Consider the following 19464-nt stretch of genomic DNA (forward strand, 5'->3'; position numbering starts at 1 on the left):
GTTGGTGTAGAGAAATGCAACTGATTTCTGTGCATTGATCTTATATCCTGACACTTTACTGAATTCCTGTATAAGTTCTAGCAGTTTTGGAGTGGAGTCTTTTGGGTTTTCCACATAGAGTATCATATCATCTGCGAAGAGTGATAATTTGACTTCTTCTTTGCCGATTTGGATGCCTTTAATTTCCTTTTGTTGTCTGATTGCTGAGGCTAGGACTTCTAGTACTATGTTGAATAGCAGTGGTGATAATGGACATCCCTGCCGTGTTCCTGACCTTAGTGGAAAAGCTTTCAGTTTTTCTCCATTGAGAATGATATTTGCAGTGGGTTTTTCATAGATGGCTTTGATGATATTGAGGTATGTGCCCTCTATCCCTACACTTTGAAGGGTTTTGATCAGGAAGGGATGCTGTACTTTGTCAAATGCTTTTTCAGCATCTATTGAGAGTATCATATGGTTCTTGTTCTTTCTTTTATTGATGTGTTGTATCACATTGACTGATTTGCGGATGTTGAACCAACCTTGCAGCCCTGGAATAAATCCCACTTGGTCGTGGTGAATAATCCTTTTAATGTACTGTTGAATCCTATTGGCTAGTATTTTGGTGAGAATTTTTGCATCTGTGTTCATCAAGGATATTGGTCTATAGCTCTCTTTTTTGATGGGATCCTTGTCTGGTTTTGGGATCAAGGTGATGCTGGCCTCATAAAATGAGTTTGGGAGTTTTCCTTCCATTTCTATTTTTTGGAACAGTTTCAGGAGAATAGGAATTAGTTCCTCTTTAAATGTTTGGTAGAATTCCCCCGGGAAGCCATCTGGCCCTGGGCTTTTGTTTGTTTGGAGATTTTTAATGACTGTTTCAATCTCCTTACTGGTTATGGGTCTGTTCAGGCTTTCTATTTCTTCCTGGTTCAATTTTGGTAGTTTATATGTTTCTAGGAATGCATCCATTTCTTCCAGATTGTCAAATTTGTTGGCGTAGAGTTGCTCATAGTATGTTCTTATAATAGTTTGTATTTCTTTGGTGTTAGTTGTGATCTCTCCTCTTTCATTCATGATTTTATTTATTTGGGTCCTTTCTCTTTTCTTTTTGATAAGTCTGGCCAAGGGTTTATCAATTTTATTAATTCTTTCAAAGAACCAGCTCCTAGTTTGGTTGATTTGTTCTATTGTTTTTTTGGTTTCTATTTCATTGATTTCTGCTCTGATCTTTATGATTTCTCTTCTCCTGCTGGGCTTAGGGTTTCTTTCTTGTTCTTTCTCCAGCTCCTTTAGGTGTAGGGTTAGGTTGTGTACCTGAGACCTTTCTTGTTTCTTGAGAAAAGCTTGTACCGCTATATATTTTCCTCTCAGGACTGCCTTTGTTGTGTCCCACAGATTTTGAACCGTTGTATTTTCATTATCATTTGTTTCCATGATTTTTTTCAATTCTTCTTTAATTTCCCGGTTGACCCATTCATTCTTTAGAAGGATGCTGTTTAGTCTCCATGTATTTGTGTTCTTTCCAAACTTCCTCTTGTGGTTGAGTTCTAGCTTCAGAGCATTGTGGTCTGAAAACATGCAGGGAATGATCCCAATCTTTTGATACCGGTTGAGTCCTGATTTAGGACCGAGGATGTGATCTATTCTGGAGAATGTTCCATGTGCACTAGTGAAGAATGTGTATTCTGTTGCTTTGGGATGAAATGTTCTGAATATATCTGTGATGTCCATCTCATCCAGTGTATCATTTAAGGCCTTTATTTCCCTGTTGATCTTTTGCTTGGATGATCTGTCCATTTCAGTGAGGGGAGTGTTAAAGTCCCCTACTATTATTGTATTATTGTTGATGTGTTTCTTTGATTTTGTTATTAATTGGTTTATATAGTTGGCTACGCCCACGTTGGGGGCATAGATATTTAAAATTGTTAGATCTTCTTGTTGGACAGACCCTTTGAGTATGATATAGTGTCCTTCCTCATCTCTTATTATAGTCTTTGGCTTAAAATCTAATTGATCTGATATAAGGATTGCCACTCCTGCTTTTTTCTGATGTCCATTAGCATGGTAAATTCTTTTCCACCCCCTCACTTTAAGTCTGGAGGTGTCTTCGGGTTTAAAATGAGTTTCTTGGAGGCAACATATAGATGGGTTTTGTTTCTTTATCCATTCTGATACCCTGTGTCTTTTGATTGGGGCATTTAGCCCATTAACATTCAGGGTAACTATTGAGAGATATGATTTTAGTGCCATTGTATTGCCTGTAAGGTGACTGTTACTGTATATTGTCTCTGTTCCTTTCTGATCTACCACTTGTAGGCTCTCTCTTTGCTTAGAGGACCCCTTTCAATATTTCCTGTAGAGCTGGTTTGGTGTCTTCAAATTCTTTCAGTTTTTGTTTGTCCTGGAAGCTTTTAATCTCTCCTTCTATTTTCAATGATAGCCTAGCTGGATATAGTATTCTTGGCTGCATGTTTTTCTCGTTTAGTGCTCTGAAAATGTCATGCCAGCTCTTTCTGGCCTGCCAGGTCTCTGTGGATAAGTCAGCTGCCAATCTAATACTTTTACCATTGTATGTTACAGACTTCTTTTCCCGGGCTGCTTTCAGGATTTTCTCTTTGTCACTAAGGCTTGTAAATTTTACTACTAGGTGACGGGGTGTGGGCCTATTCTTATTGATTTTGAGAGGCGTTCTCTGAACCTCCTGAATTTTGATACTCGTTCCCTTTGCCATATTGGGGAAATTCTCCCCAATAATTCTCTCCAGTATACCTTCTGCTCCCCTCTCTCTTTCTTCTTCTTCTGGAATCCCAATTATTCTAATGTTGTTTCGTCTTATGGTGTCACTTATCTCTCGAATTCTCCCCTCATGGTCCAGTAGCTGTTTGTCCCTCTTTTGCTCAGCTTCTTTATTCTCTGTCATTTGGTCTTCTATATCGCTAATTCTTTCTTCTGCCTCATTTATCCTAGCAGTGAGAGCCTCCATTTTTGATTGAACCTCATTAATAGCTTTTTTGATTTCAACTTGGTTAGATTTTAGTTCTTTTATTTCTCCAGAAAGGGCTTTTATATCTCTGGAGAGGGTTTCTCTAATATCTTCCATGCCTTTTTCAAGCCCGGCTATAACCTTGAGAATTGTCATTTTGAACTCTAGATCTGACATATTACCAATGTCTGTATTGATTAGGTCCCTAGCCTTCGGTACTGCCTCTTGTTCTTTTTTTTGTTGTGAATTTTTCCACCTTGTCATTTTGTCCAGCTAAGAGTATATGAAGGAGCAAGTAAAATACTAAAAGGGTGGCAACAATCCCAGGAAAATATGCTTTAACCAAATCAGAAGAGATCCCAAATCGTGAGGGGGGATTTCTCCCCCCTCACGATTGGGTGAGGGATCTCCTCTGATTGGGATCTCCTTTGATTGGGATCTCCCAATCTCTTCTGATTGGGATCTCTTCTGATTTGGGGATAAAAAGAGGTTCAAAAAGAAAGAAAGAAAAAAAAAGAAAAAAAGAATTAAAAAAAAGAGATTGAATTAAAAATTCAATCAAGAATTTAAAAAAGAATTAAGAAAAAAAAGATTGAAGAGATTAGGATCTCTTCTGATTTGGGGATAAAAAAAGGTTCAAAAAGAAAGAAAGAAAGAAAAGAAAAAAAAGAATTAAAAAAAAAAAGAAAATGAATAAACAAAAGTATAAAAAAGAAAAAAATATATATTAGATAATCTAGTTAAAAAACGTTAAAAGAGAAAAGGGTAAAAGTTATAAAAAATTTTAGCAGAAGAAGAGAAAAAAAATGAAAATGAAAAAAATTAAATTAACTGCAAGACTGAAAAATCACCGGCAGAAAGCCATGAGTTCTGTGGTTTGTTTTCTCCTCTGGAATTCTGCTGCTCTCTCCTTGGTATTGAAACTGCACTCCTTGGTAGGTGAACTTGGTCTTGTCTGGATTTCTTGTTGATCTTCTGGGGGAGGGGCCTGGTGTAGTGATTCTCAAGTGTCTTTGCCCCACGCGGAATTACACCGCCCTTACCAGGGGCCGGGCTGAGTGATCTGCTCGCCTTTGCTTTCAGGAGCTTTTGTTCCCTGAGCGCTTTCCGTAGAGTTCCGGAGGACGGGAATACAAATGGCGGCCTCCTGGTCTCCGGCCGGAGGAGCCGAGAGCCCGGGGCCCCGCTCCCCTGTGCGCCCTCAGCGAACAGCTCCCAGTAACTCGCGTCTGCCCAACCTCCGGCCGTGCTCCGAGCTCACCGAGCTTGCGGCCGGTTCAAGGCAACTCCGAGCTGCGAGCTCACTGTCGGCTCTGTCTCTGCAGCTGGCTTTCCCGTTCCAATATCCGCAAGCTCTGCGACACTCGGACACCCCCGATCCTTCTGTGACCCCGCAGGACCTGAGGTCACGCCGACCCTGTGTGGGCTTCGCCCCGGTTTAGCCTCCGGAGCGATGTCCCTCAGCGGAACAGACTTTTAAAAGTCCTGATTTTGTGCTCCGTTGCTCCGCCGGCTTGCTGGGAGCCGGCCCCTCCCCCCGGGGTCTATCTTCCCGTCGCTTTGGATTCACTTCTCCGCCAGTCCTACCTTTCAGAAAGTGGTTGTTTTTCTGTTTCTAGAATTGCTGTTCTTCTTCTCCTCCATCTGCCGATGGATTTGCAGGTGTTTGCGATCTTTAGATAAGCTCTCTAGCTGATCTCCTGCTAGCTGAGGTAGTCTCAGCCTGCTACTTCTCCGCCATCTTGACTCCGACCTCTTGTTGATCTTTTGCTTAGATAATCTATCCATTGCTTTGAGTGGAGTGTTAAATTCCCTTACTATTCTTGTATTATTATCAATGTATTTGTATAGCTTTTTATTTGTTAGTTTATAAAATTGGCTACTCCCAAGTTAGGGGGATAAATATTTAAAATTGTTATATCTTCTTGTTGGACAGACCCTTTAATTACGATAAAGTTCTTCTTCCTATCTTATCACAGTCTTTGGTTTTAAAATCTAGTCTTTATGATATAAAGTTTGCTACCATAGCTTTCTTTTGATGTCCATTAGCATGATAAATAGTTTTCCACCTCCTCAACTTTCAATCTGGAAGAGTCTTTGGGTCTAAAATGAGCCTCTTGTAGACAGACTTATGGGTAAGCCTTGCTTTTTTAGCTTATCTGATACCCTGTGTCTTTTGATTGGGGATTTTAGCCCATTTACATTCAGAGTAATTACTGAAAGATATGAATTTAGTGCCATTGTATTACCTGTAAAGTCCCCTTTTCTGTGTATTGTCTCTGTTCTATTCTGTTCTTCGTTACTTTTGGGCTCTCTCTTCGCTTGAAAGATCCCCTTTAATATTTCTTGCAGGGCTGGTTTAGTGATCAAAAAAATTTTTTTTCTAGGTTTCTGTTTGTCCTGGAAGCACTTTATCTCTCCTTCTATTCTGAATGACAGCCTTGCTGGATAAAGCCTTGGTGCGTATTTTTCTCATTTAGCACCCTGAATATATCATGTCAGTCTTTTCTGGCCTGCCAGCGCTCTGTGGATAGGTCTGCTGCCAGCCTTAAGTTTCTACTCTTATAAGTTAAGGACCTTTTGCCCAAGGTGCTTTCAGGAATTTCTCTTTGTCTCTGAAATTTGCCAGCTTCAATATTATATGTCAAGTTATTGACCCATTTTTATTGATCTTGAATCCTCCTGGACTTGAATGCCTGTTTTTCCCCCCAGAATAAGGAAGTTCTCACCTGTAATTTGCTCAAATAACTTTCCACTCCTCCATTTATCTTCCTCTGGGACACCAATTATCCTAATATTGTTTAGCTTTATTGCATCACTGATGTCTGGAATCCTCTCCTTGTGATCCAGTAGTTGTTTATCTCTCTTTTTCTCATTTCTTTATTCTCCATAATTTAATCTTCTATAACATTGATTCTCTCTTCTGCCTCATTTATTCTGCAGTCAGAGCATCCATCAGTGATTGCATCTCATTAATAGCCTTTTTAATTTCAGTTTGATTAGATTTTAGTTCCTTTATTTCTCCAGAACCCTTTCTCTAATGTCGTCTGTGCTTTTTTCAAGCCCAGCTAGTGTCTTTATAATCATTATTTTAGATTGTAGTTCCTACATTTTTTTATATCCATATTCATTAAGTCCCTGGTAGTGACTACTGCCTTTGTTCTTTTTTTGTGGTGAGTTCTTCTGTCTTGTCATTCCTGCAAAAAGTGGTCTTTTTTTATTTGTAGACTTGCAGCAATTATTTTTTAAAATCTCTGGTTCATTTGCAGGTGTTCAGAATAATTTGATAGCTATGTAGCTGAATTCCAGGAAAAATGAGGGTCCCCTATTTCTCCACCATCTTCCTCTTCTTGGGAGGAAAGTAAATTTTATCATTAAAAAAAAAAAAGGTGTTGTGACTCCCGCCCAGCCTTTCTATGCCCAAGAGGTATCCCTAACAGATTCCTCTGCATTTGTGTCTCATGGATACTCATGGCTAGGTGAGCATGGCAAGGAGCCTTGCTGATGGTGTGCCTCTAAACCAGCTCCTTCCTGGGAGCACGTCTGTCAGGTGGAGAATTACTCATTGTCATGTCTTCCCCTCCCACACGCCTCATTCCTATTTGTGCCCCACTCCACTCCACCCCATGCAACAACCATGAAGGCTGATGTCCAGCCATTGCTACCATCTAAGAAGAGAGGAGGACAGTCCCATTGCCCAGATGGGAGTGAACATGAATGTGTTAAGTATGTATCTTCCCACATCCTGTCATGTTCTGGTGCTGACATCCACATCCTGGGTCTGTGGTCTTAGAAGGGAGGTCCACAGTTTAGGGCAGAAAACTGATCTGGGGGAGACCATTTGCTTGCCCTAACTCAGCATGATACCATGAGTCCTTTTAGGCTCTAAAAGTCTTTTTGCCCCAATTGGAAGGTACAGGACCAAATATTCTGTCCTTGCATTTTGATGCATTCTTGTCTTGCTTGTTCTTATTAAACTGTTATTTATAAACCAGTGATGTGTGGCTTCTGTTGCGTGGGTCCCTGAGCTACTCAAAGAGGACCTGGCTCAAGGCACTCTTTTCTCTCAGGTTTAGACAGGAGGAGATAGGAGGCCAGAAAACACCCCCAGTGACTCCACCATGAGAATCTGCATTTTACTTCCTCATTTCATATCTCCAATGGCTCTGATAAAAGGAAATTCTTCCAGGGCTGGAGGTAGCAAGACTCCTCCAAAGAAATCCTGGAGTATCTTTTTTTCTTTCTTTTCTAAGGTTTTACTTATTTATTTATTTGTTAGAGTGAGAGTGAGAGTGAGAGACTGCACATGAGTGGGAGGGGGAGGGGCAGTGCCAGAGGGAGAAGTAGACTCCCCACTGAGCAGGGAGCCTAATGCAGGGGTTGATCCTAGAACCCTGGAATCATGACCCGAGTTGAATGGAGACAGTTAACTGACTGGGACACCCAAGTGCCCATCTTGAAAATGCCTGACACTGGAGCTGGGGGAGTGCTTGATGAAGCCTGTGGGGTGTACTGAGGTCACCATGAGTAATGAGAGATGGAAGCTATCAATGGCAGGGGCCTGACCACCTGGATTTATCCTCAAGTGGGGAAGAGTGTTACCTTGGACAGACTCTAGCCATGACTCCCTTCACGACTCAGCAACAAGAGTAACCTTCAGGGGCACCTGGGTGGCTCAGTGGGTTAAACCTTCTGCCTTCGGCTCAGGTCATGATCCCAGGTTCCTGGGATTGAGCCCTGCATCGGCTCTCTGCTCGGCGGAGAGCCTGCTTCCCCCTCTCTTTCTGCCTGCCTCTCTGCCTACTTGTGATCTCTCTGTGTCAAAAAAAAAAAAAAAAAGAGTAGCCTCCAGTGCCAATCACCCTGACTGGAGCCCACCACCTATTCCCCAATAGTGCAAACAGAAACTCAGTACCTCACAAGACCTGCAAAAGGGGATGTAGACCTCCTTCCAGCCCCCATGGTGGCACAGCAAAGTGTCTGGGTCTAGGTGCCATCAGGCCCATCTAGAGAGCATAGATGAGCAGAGCAGTGAACAGGTATTTGGAATAGCAGCTTCCAGCTCATCCAGAAAACTATGAGCTGAGTTCTGTCAAGTCTCTATGGCAGAGTAGTGCTTGAGGCCAGGGCCTTTGCCCTATGGAAAGTCACAATTTGTTGAGGTGACCCTTTGTTCTGTTGTATTCCAGATATCAATGAGTGTGGACCACTGTCAGCCGTGTCCTGTGGAAAATTCGCAGATTGCCAGAACACAGAGGGGAGCTACTACTGCAAATGCATTCCAGGATACAAGCTTGCTTCTGGGGCAAGAGTGTTCAAAAATGAGAGTGAGAACACATGTCAAGGTAAGAATTGAGTTCTGTCTTCCATCTTCTCCTCCATGAGGTTTGGCGTCACTCAGCTCACTTTCTCCAGGCACCAGAGAACATCTAGTATCCTGTCCCTTTCCAAAACTCAAGGCTCAGAACCCTATCCAGAGGGTCACTTCTATAATTCTGAAATGTCCTCCTTGTCTATCTGGGATCTTATGTTCATAAAACAAAAAGAGAGATGGCATCAAGATACTTCAGAAGCTGAGAGCATGTGTGTTCTAACACAATATCTATCTTCTTCACCATAATCAATGACTGCCAAGAAGAGATCTGCCCCCACTGGAGCCCACATGTGTTTGGCCCCCACTGGGAGCCCTCTCAAAGCCCTGGGCCCTGAGGGATCCAGTAACCCTATCCAGAGACATGGGAGGAGGGAGATTTAAGGGTGGGTTCATCTTCCCCAGCTGGCCTTGCCAACAGCTCCACCTAGAGAAGACACCTCCTAGCACCTTGGTTTGGTTTTTTTTTTTTCCAATTTATTTATTTTCAGAAAAACATTATTCATTATTTTTTCACCACACCCAGTGCTCCATGCAAGCCGTGCCCTCTATAATACCCACCACCTGGTACCCTTGATTTGGGTTTTTGTCTGCTCTACCACTATGTACTTCCCCATGCAAGGCTCTGCCTGACTCTCCCCAATAACTTCCATTCAACATCCTGTGACAAATTGGTGACCAGGATCTGGGAGGCTGTTGTGTTGGTGGTGGGAAGAGTGATGTGGACTATCCCCACACACCTGAAAACTCAGATGAATGGAGGAGGGTCTCATATGGACCAAATGGCAAGACAGGACATAATTGGAGATCAGAGTCCCAAGTCTGACCCTCTTACAAAGGGGTCAACCTGGGTCCCAGGTTGACTCAGACCACTTGGTGACAGAAGATGAAGGCTAAACTCACTTGAAAGGATCCACAGGTCTGTGTCCTTTCCTGGGACACAAGGCCAAGAACCTGCCATTCCTTGCCATCAGCACGTGTTCCTTATTCCAGCCACTCAACTCTTGCCTATCTAAGGACTTGCTCAGATGTTTATTCTCAGCACTTCCTGCCAATCCAAGCATGCCTTCAGGGGAATCAGAAAAAGTCTCCTTCATCACCCCAAAGCTGCTTGGCTGAACATCAGCCCCCCACTATCCTCTTCAGCTTGGTGCCCGCTGTTTGGGTGACCCAGGACTGGCTGGCATAATCTTCATCTTCCTTCCTCTATAGAAAGCTTTTTCCTTGAGAAGCCTGGCTCAGATGTGGGTCTTGGTGCATCTCCATGGAGCTGCAGTCTCAGGCAGTGTGGTTGAGTGTTGTCCTGCTAGGGTCACCGAGTTCCAAGGACAACTAAGGCAACATATTGTTGCCCTGGGAAATTAGGACAAAACCATGACTGGGAACTAAGTCCTGCTTGGGGAACACAGCATTTCCCCTGCATTTGGTTTCCAGGAAGGCCCACCCTGGACTTGTCCAAGTCCTCAGGCTGGAACACAGGTGGCCATGATGTCCCTGCCTTACCTGGGAGCTGCCCAGAGAGGCCAAGGGGACCAGAGCTGGCAGATGGGGAGGACTTGGACCACTTCTGGCAACATCTGGAAACAACATCTGGGCCGCCATGCTCACCCATCACTCATCTTCATGTGAATTAGAAAAGGCACCCACTCACTGAGAAGAGAACAGAGGTTTCCAGATGCTTCTATCCCAGGAAACAGCTGCAGGCACCCATCATCCTCTCCTTTCCCCTGCAGATGTGAATGCATGTCAGTGGAAACCCCGAATCTGTAAAAGCGGGGGCATCTGCACCAACACTCAGCGCAGCTACACCTATGAGTGTCCACCCAGCTTGCAGGTCAACCCGGGCGACCCGAATCTCTGCACAGGTGGAGGCCCTAGCAGACACTGTGAGGCTGCGCTGGAGCTGGGGAGGGGCCAAGGCAGATCCTGCAGCCCCAGGAGGAGGGAGAACCTCAGGTTCCTGGAACACTGGGGGTTTGCTCTGCCCAAGGAGTCACCTTGCAGGAAGGTCCTACCACAGAGCAGGGAAGCCACAGGGCCTTCTGGGCCTGGGGTTCCCTTGTGGGCCTCAGTCTCTATAAGAACCCCCACACTTGCCCCTCCTAATCTTTCCCATTCCAGCAGGAAGTGTCACTTCTAGCTCTGAGTAGGGGAAACTCAGTTTCCAGCTGAGGAGGAAATGACTAAGAACCTTGACTGGGAAGTCTAGCTTTCATGACTCAATTTCCCCTTTGCTACAGTTTTTGCCCGAGAAGGAGGATACTGTCCCTCCTGAGTTCATCTTGAAGGAAGCTGTCATGAGCTTTGAGAGTGGAGAGGCAGCATTATTTTCAGGACCGGTATATGCTCAGTGCAAGCAGTGAGGAGATGGGGAACCAGGCCTGGACAGGGAAGGGCTGACCCTGTGGGATCTGTTCTCATAAGGACAGGGGTGCGGTTTGGGACAGCAGTGGTGCCATTACCCCACCCACTGAGTCAACACAAGGGTAGCTCAGTGTCACAGCCTTCCTGGGTAGAGGCCCATTCTTGCCCCCTGATACCCAGTCCATTCTGCACCATATGTGAAGGGACTCAGCTTTGTCTGGAATGACACACATGGTTCTTCCCTGTCCACCTTGCAGGGATAATCTGAGATTATGGAGTTTTTACAGGAGATGATGCTATCATAAAATTTATTTTGACATGCTAAGTGGCTGATACATGGTGTGTGTGTGTGTGTGTGTGTGTGTGTGTGTGTGTGTGTGTATATCTCCTTGGTGTGAAGTACTAAAGTATCTGAGAAAAGGGGAAGGCAGGATGGGTGCAGTGAGTGGAGGGACTCTGACCCTCTGGCTTTTTTTTCCCCCCAATTTATTTATTTTCAGAAAAACATTATTCATTATTTTTTCACCACACCCAGTGCTCCATGCAAGCCGTGCCCTCTATAATACCCACCACCTAGTACCCCAACCTCCCACCCCCCCGCCACTTCAAACCCCTCAGATTGTTTTTCAGAGTCCATAGTCTCTCATGGTTCACCTCCCCTTCCAATTTACCCAAATTCCCTTCTTCTCTTTTTTTTTTTAAGATTTATTTATTTATTTATTTATTTGAGAGAGAGAGACAGTGAGAGAGAGCATGAGCGAGGAGAAGGTCAGAGAGCGAAGCATACTCCCCATGGAGCTGGGAGCCCGATGTGGGACTCGATCCCGGGACTCCAGCATCACACCCTGAGCCGAAGGCAGTTGTCCAACCAGCTGAGCCACCCAGGCGTCCCTACCCCCTTCTTCTCTTTAACGCCCCTTGTCCTCCATGCTATTTGTTATGCTCCACAAATAAGTGAAACCATATGATAATTGACTCTCTCTGCTTGACTTATTTCACTCAGCATAGGTCGCCAAACTATGACCCTCTGGCTTTGTCCTCAGATGTGAATGAATGCACGTCGGGGCAGAACCCATGCCACAGCTCCACCCACTGCCTCAACAACATTGGGAGCTACAAGTGCCGCTGCCGCCCTGGCTGGAAGCCCGTTCCTGGGTCCCCCAATGGCCCAAACAACACTGTCTGTGAAGGTAGGAGCTCAGACGCTACTTCCTGGAGAACTGCACTCAGAACATCTGATCCCATATTCAGTGGCATTAATTATTTTGAGGCTGGAGGGGGGGTGGTTTCTGGGAAAGGAGCTAGGGTACAGAGGAGCAGGCTCCTTGGAGACCCCAGACATCAGCTAATTACCACCTCGGGCAAAGGTATTTCTATATTCACAACCTGCACATCTGTACAGGGCTCACGTGCTACATGTCAGGCTCACTTCCCCTAATCCCTGCATCACTAGGATATGGAGGTAACAGGTGTTATCACCTCCAGTCAAGGGGGTACACTAACACAAGAAAATGAGGAAGGGGACAGAGAGGAAAGGGGTCCTGACTCCCATTTTGTGTCCCCAGATGTAGACGAGTGCAGCTTTGTGCAGACTACGTGCCACAAGTCCACCATCTGCATCAACGCCGTGGGCTCGTATAAGTGCCGCTGCCGCCGGGGCTGGGAGCCCAAACCTGGATTCCAGGATAATCAACCGAATACCACCTGTGAAGGTACCTGGTCTGACCTGACCCCAGACTCTGCCCTTGATACACACAGACACTCTCACACCTAATGAACTGCTGCTCTATCCCCTGCAGAGATGTCCTTCCCCACCTGGACCCCACCCCTTAGAATCAAGAGCCAGGTGAGTGGCCCCAGCAGGGACCAGTATGCAGGAATCCCTCCATGCAGCCCACCTGATCCACCCATTCATCCCAAGCTCCTGACTCAAATGTGAGGCTCTCTGACTTGTGTCATCTCTATCCTAGCGGTTCTCCCATTTCTTTGAAAGAGTCCAAGGTCTGGGGAGACACTTCAAGCCAGCCTTGGCTCAGGACACCATCCAGGTAAGGGCAGATCCCAGGAGAGGCAACCTGGAGGCAGCCCATAGAGACCCGGGAAGCTTTGGTGTGGGAGGAGGCAGCCCCAACATGATGGCTTCCTGTCTCAGGCCCTGCCTTTCCCAGGGTGGGTGGAGACCCACAGGCATTCCTACTCACTGTTAGACACCCCCCACACCCAGAAATGACTTTTTTTCTTGCTGTTTCTGGACATTGGGCTAATGTCACTCTTGGCATTTGTGAACAGGGTTGACTTTTGTGTGGCTGGATTCCGGGGGCAAAGACCCAGGAAATGTGATCCAGTACCACCTTCATCTACCAATGAGTCTCCAGGGTCTGTTTTCTGGGGCGGAGTGGGAAGGGTCTTCATGCTCACTAGCTCTGTGTCCCTATCCCCCTCCAGTACCTCATACAGGAGGTGGATGAGCTGCTCCAGACCCCTGAAGACCTGGAGGCCCTGTCCCGCTCAGAGCAGCACTGTGTGGCCACGAACCTGCTCAGTGGCCTGGAGGATGTCCTGAGAAACCTGAGTCAGGCTCTACCCAGTGGAACATTGACCTTCAATGCATCTGCAGGCACAGGTAAGTACTGGGGTCTGCCCCAGGCTCTGCTGTGCCTGTTCCTGCCACCTTTGTCCCGCAGCCTCACTGGAATGTGTGACCACGCTTGTATCTCAGTGTTACATTCATAAGCCAATTATGATGTTAAATGAATAAAACTGCTAATCATACACATTTTCATTGTAATATAAAGAATGGAAATTTAATATTATTTTATATTTAAGTATGATTTGTTTTATTGAGGTAAAATTTACATAACATAAAATTCACCATTTTAAACAAAATGTACAATTCAGTGGACTTAGTACACTGCTAAAACTGCTAATCATACACATTTTCATTGTAATATAAAGAATGGAAATTTTAGAAATGGAAAAATCAGTCCTCAAGTTCACAAGGCATTGCAAGGGGCAAAAACACCCAAAACAATCTTGAAAATGAAAAACATAGAGTTGTACAACCATCACCTCCATTTCTAAAATATTTTCATCACCCCAAAAGTAAATAGTGTACCCACTAAGCAGTCCCTTCTCATCTCTCTCCCAGACCCTGGCAGTCACCAGTCTGTTTTCTGTGTGTGGATTTCCCTATCCTGAACATTTCATAGCAATAGAATCACGCAATAGGTGATCTTATAGTCTGGTTTCTTTCACACAGCATCATGTTTTCTTTTTCTTTCTTTTTTTTTTTTTTTAAAGATTTCATTTATTTATTTGACAGAGAGAAATCACAAGTAGATGGAGAGGCATACAGAGAGAGAGAGAGAGAGAGAGAGAGAGAGAAGCAGGCTCCCCGCTGAGCAGAGAGCCCAATGTGGGACTCGATCCCAGGACCCTGAGACCATGACCTGAGCCGAAGGCAGCGGCTTAACCCACTGAGCCACCCAGGTGCCCCCAGCATCATGTTTTCAAGGGGAATCCCTGTTGTAGCCCGGGCAGTAATTCTTTCCTTTTTAGGGTCGGATAATATTTCATTATTGTGGCTATTATTATTAGCCATTATTGTGGCTAATATTATTATGAAATAATATTTCATATTTGTGGCATCTTTTGTGTATCCATTCATCCTCTGATGGACCTTTGGGTTGTTGCCAGCTTTTGGCTATTTTGAATAGTGTTTCTATAATATTGGTGGACAAGTTTTTGTTCAAATAAGAGTTCTCAGCTCTTTGCATACCCACATAGGAGTGGAATTTCTGAGTGATGAGGTGACTCTCTCTTCAACTTTTTGAGGAATGACCAAACTCTTTTTCCAAAATGGAGGCACCATTTTACATCCCCACAAGCAACACAAGGGTTCCAGTATGCACAGTTTCAGCAACACTTCGTACTTACATTTTGTTTTTGTATAGCCGTTTTAGTGTATCAGGTGATATCTCATTATGGTTTTGATTTGCATTTCTCAAATGACTAATGATATTTACTATCTTTTCATGTGATTGCTGAATATCTGTGTGTGTGTATGTGTGTGTCTATTTTTTTTTTTTTGAGAGACATCTATTCAAGTCCTTTGCCTATCTTTTTAATTCATTGTTTGGCTTTTGGTTGTTGAGCTGTAAGAGTTCTTTATATATTCTATAGTAGACTGTATGAGACATGGATTTGCTCATTTTTTCTCCCATTGCATAGAATGTCTCTCCACTTTCTCCATGGTCTTTTTACTCTTGTGAACAGATGCTTCTGTTTTTTTTTTTTCCCCAATTTATTTATTTTCAGAAAAACAATATTCATTATTTTTTCACCACACCCAGTGCTCCATGCAAGCTGTGCCCTCTATAATACCCACCACCTGGTACCCCAACCTCCCACCCCCCCCGCCACTTCAAACCCCTCAGATTGTTTTTCAGAGTCCATAGTCTCTCATGGTTCACCTCCCCTTCCAATTTACCCAAATTCCCTACTACTCTCTAACGCCCCTTGTCCTCCATGCTATTGGTTATGCTCCACAAATGAGTGAAACCATATGATAATTGACTCTCTCTGCTTGACTGATTTCACTCAGCATAATCTCTTCCAGTCCCGTCCATGTTGCTACAAAAGTTGGATATTCGTCCTTTCTGATGGAGGCATAATACTCCATAGTGTATATGGACCACATCTTCCTTATCCATTCATCCGATGAAGGGCATCTTGGTTCTTTCCATAGTTTGGCGACTGTGGCCATTGCTGCTATAAACATTGGGGTACAGATGGCCCTTCTTTTCACGACATCTGTATCTTTGGGGTAAATACCCAGGAGTGCAATTGCAGGGTCGTAGGGAAGCTCTATTTTTAATTTCTTGAGGAATCTCCACACTGTTCTCCAAAGAGGCTGCACCAACTTGCATTCCCACCAACAGTGGAAGAGGGTTCCCCTTTCTCCACATCCTCTCCAACACATGTTGTTTCCTGTTCTGTTAATTTTGGCCATTCTAACTGGTGTAAGGTGATATCTCAATGTGGTTTTAATTTGAATCTCCCTGAGGGCTAATGATGATGAGCATTTTTTCATGTGTCTGATAGCCATTTGTATTTCTTGATTGGAGAAGTGTCTGTTCATATCTTCTGCCCATTTTTTTTTCAGGTTTTATTTTATTTTTTTTTCAATTTATTTATTTTATTTATTTATTTTCAGAAAAACAGTATTCATTATTTTTTCACCACACCCAGTGCTCCATGCAAGCTGTGCCCTCTATAATACCCACCACCTGGTACCCCAACCTCCCACCCCCCCGCCACTTCAAACCCCTCAGATTGTTTTTCAGAGTCCATAGTCTCTCATGGTTCACCTCCCCTTCCAATTTACCCAAATTCCCTACTACTCTCTAACGCCCCTTGTCCTCCATGCTATTGGTTATGCTCCACAAATGAGTGAAACCATATGATAATTGACTCTCTCTGCTTGACTGATTTCACTCAGCATAATCTCTTCCAGTCCCGTCCATGTTGCTACAAAAGTTGGATATTCGTCCTTTCTGATGGAGGCATAATACTCCATAGTGTATATGGACCACATCTTCCTTATCCATTCATCCGATGAAGGGCATCTTGGTTCTTTCCATAGTTTGGCGACTGTGGCCATTGCTGCTATAAACATTGGGGTACAGATGGCCCTTCTTTTCACGACATCTGTATCTTTGGGGTAAATACCCAGGAGTGCAATTGCAGGGTCGTAGGGAAGCTCTATTTTTAATTTCTTGAGGAATCTCCACACTGTTCTCCAAAGAGGCTGCACCAACTTGCATTCCCACCAACAGTGGAAGAGGGTTCCCCTTTCTCCACATCCTCTCCAACACATGTTGTTTCCTGTTTTGTTAATTTTGGCCATTCTAACTGGTGTAAGGTGATATCTCAATGTGGTTTTAATTTGAATCTCCCTGAGGGCTAATGATGATGAGCATTTTTTCATGTGTCTGATAGCCATTTGTATTTCTTGATTGGAGAAGTGTCTGTTCATATCTTCTGCCCATTTTTTGATGTGTTTGTCTGTTTCGTGTGGGTTGAGTTTGAGGAGTTCATTATAGATCCTGAATATCAACCTTTTGTCTGTACTGTCATTTGCAAATATCTTCTCCCATTCCGTGGGTTGCCTCTTTGTTTTTTTGACTGTTTCCTTTGCTGTGCAGAAGCTTTTGATTTTGATGAAGTCCCAGAAGTTTATTTTCGCTTTTGTGTCCTTTGCCTTTGGAGACGTATCTTGAAAGAAGTTGCTGTGGCTGATATCAAAGAGATTACTGCCTGTGTTCTCCTCTAGGATTCTGATAGATTCCTGTCTCACGTTGAGGTCTTTTATCCATTTTGAGTTGATCTTTGTGTACGGTGTAAGAGAATGGTCGAGTTTCATTCTTCTACATATAGCTGTCCAGTTTTCCCAGCACCATTTATTGAAGAGACTGTCTTTTTTCCACTGTATATTTTTTCCTGTTTTGTCGAAGATTAATTGACCATAGAGTTGAGGGTCCATATCAGGGCTCTCTACTCTGTTCCACTGGTCTATGTGTCTGTTTTTATGCCAGTACCATGCTGTCTTGGTGATCACAGCTTTGTAATAAAGCTTGAAATCAGGTAAGGTGATGCCGCCAGCTTTATTTTTGTTTTTCAACATTACCTTAGCGATTCGGGGTCTCTTCTGATTCCATACAAATTTTAGGATTATTTGCTCCAGCTCCTTGAAGAATGCAGGTGGAATTTTGATCGGAATGGCATTAAAAGTATAGATTGCTCTAGGCAGTATAGACATTTTAACAATGTTTATTCTTCCGATCCAAGAGCATGGAATGGTCTTCCATCTTTTTGTGTCTTCTTCAATTTCTTTCATGAGTGTTCTCTAGCTCCTCAAGTATAGATCCTTTACCTCTTTAGTTAGGTTTATTCCCAGGTATCTTATGGTTCTTGGTGCTATAGTAAATGGAATCGATTCTCTAATTTCCCTTTCTGTATTTTCATTGTTAGTGTATAAGAAAGCCACTGATTTCTGCACATTGACTTTGTATCCTGCCACGCTGCTGAATTGCTGTATGAGTTCTAGTAGTTTGGGGGTTGAGTCTTTTGGGTTTTCCATATAAAGAATCATGTCATCTGCGAAGAGAGAGAGTTTGACTTCTTCATTACCAATTTGGATACCTTTTATTTCTCTCTGTTGTCTGATTGCTGTTGCTAGGACTTCTAATACTATGTTGAACAAGAGTGGTGAAAGTGGGCATCCTTGTCTTGTTCCTGATCTCAACGGGAAGGCTGCAAGCTTTTTCCCATTGAGGATGATATTTGCTGTGGGTCTTTCATAGATAGATTTGATGAGGTTCAGGAATGTTCCCTCTATCCCTATACTTTGAAGCGTTTTAATCAGGAACGGATGCTGGATTTTGTCAAATGCTTTTTCTGCATCAATTGAGAGGACCATGTGGTTCTTCTCTCTTCTCATATTAATTTGTTGTATCACATTGATTGATTTATGAATGTTGAACCATCCTTGTAGCCCAGGGATGAATCCCACCTGATCATGGTGGATAATCTTTTTAATGTGTTGTTGGATCCTGTTGGCTAGGATCTTGTTGAGAATCTTAGCATCCATATTCATCAGTGATATTGGTCTGAAATTCTCCTTTTTGGTATGGTCCTTGCCTGGTTTGGGGATCAGGGTAATGCTGGCTTCATAGAAAGAGTCTGGAAGTTTTCCTTCTGCTTCAATTTTTTGAAACAGCTTCAGGAGAATAGGTGTTATTTCTTCTTGGAAGGTTTGGTAGAATTCCCCAGGGAATCCGTCAGGTCCTGGGCTCTTGTTTTTTGGGAGATTTTTGATCACTGCTTCAATCTCGTTATTAGATATCGGTCTATTCAGGTTGTCGATTTCTTCCTGGTTCAATTTTGGTAGTTTATATTTTTCCAGGAATGCATCCATTTCATCTAGGTTGCTAAGCTTATTGGCATATAACTGTTCGTAGTAACTTCTGATGATTGTTTCTACTTCCTTGGTGTTAGTTGTGATCTCTCCCCTTTCATTCATAATTTTATGAATTTGGGATTTCTCTCTTTTCTTTTGGATTAGTGTAGCCAGTGGCTTATCGATCTTATTGATTCTTTCAAAAAACCAGCTTCTAGTTTCATTGATACGTTCTACTGTATCTCTGGTTTCTCCCTCATTGATCTCAGCTCTAATCTTGATGATTTCCCTTCTTATGTGTGGAGTTGGTTTGATTTGTTGTTGATCCTCCAGTTCTTTAAGGTGTAGAGACAGCTGGTGTGTTCTGGATTTTTCAATTCTTTTGAGCAAGGCTTGGATGGCTATATATTTTCCCCTTAGGACCGCCTTTGCTGTATCCCATAGGTTTTGGACCGAAGTGTCTTCATTCTCATTGGTTTCCATGAATTGTTTCAGTTCTTCTTTGATCTCCTGGTTGATCCAAGCATTCTTAAGCAAGGTGGTCTTTAGCTTCCAGGTGTTTGAGTTCCTTCGGAACTTTTCCTTGTGATTGAGCTCCAGTTTCAAAGCATTGTGATCTGAGAATATGCAGGGAATAATCTCAGTCTTTTGGTATCGGCTGAGTCCTGATTTGTGACCCAGTATGTGGTCTATTCTGGAGAAGGTTCCGTGTGCACTTGAGAAGAATGAGTATTCTGCTGTTTTAGGGTGGAATGTTCTGTATATATCTATGAGGTCCATCTGGTCCAATGTGTCATTCAATGC

The 19464-nt window shown here is 43.6% G+C and overlaps 1 protein-coding gene across 1 annotated transcript in view; it reads left to right on the forward strand.

Moving 5' to 3' along the window:
• ADGRE2 (adhesion G protein-coupled receptor E2) overlaps positions 1-19464 on the forward strand; it is a 48755-nt gene that overhangs the window by 7683 nt on the left and 21608 nt on the right. Inside the window, exons 4-10 of the mRNA XM_044255309.1 lie at positions 8155-8310; positions 10070-10201; positions 11744-11890; positions 12266-12412; positions 12491-12546; positions 12671-12748; positions 13146-13323. Coding sequence (XP_044111244.1) covers positions 8155-8310; positions 10070-10201; positions 11744-11890; positions 12266-12412; positions 12491-12546; positions 12671-12748; positions 13146-13323 — 894 coding nt within the window. The remainder of the gene's footprint in view (positions 1-8154; positions 8311-10069; positions 10202-11743; positions 11891-12265; positions 12413-12490; positions 12547-12670; positions 12749-13145; positions 13324-19464) is intronic.

The sequence above is a fragment of the Neovison vison genome, chromosome 6 (assembly GCF_020171115.1).
Source record: "Neovison vison isolate M4711 chromosome 6, ASM_NN_V1, whole genome shotgun sequence".
NCBI classification, from domain to species: domain Eukaryota; kingdom Metazoa; phylum Chordata; class Mammalia; order Carnivora; family Mustelidae; genus Neogale; species Neogale vison.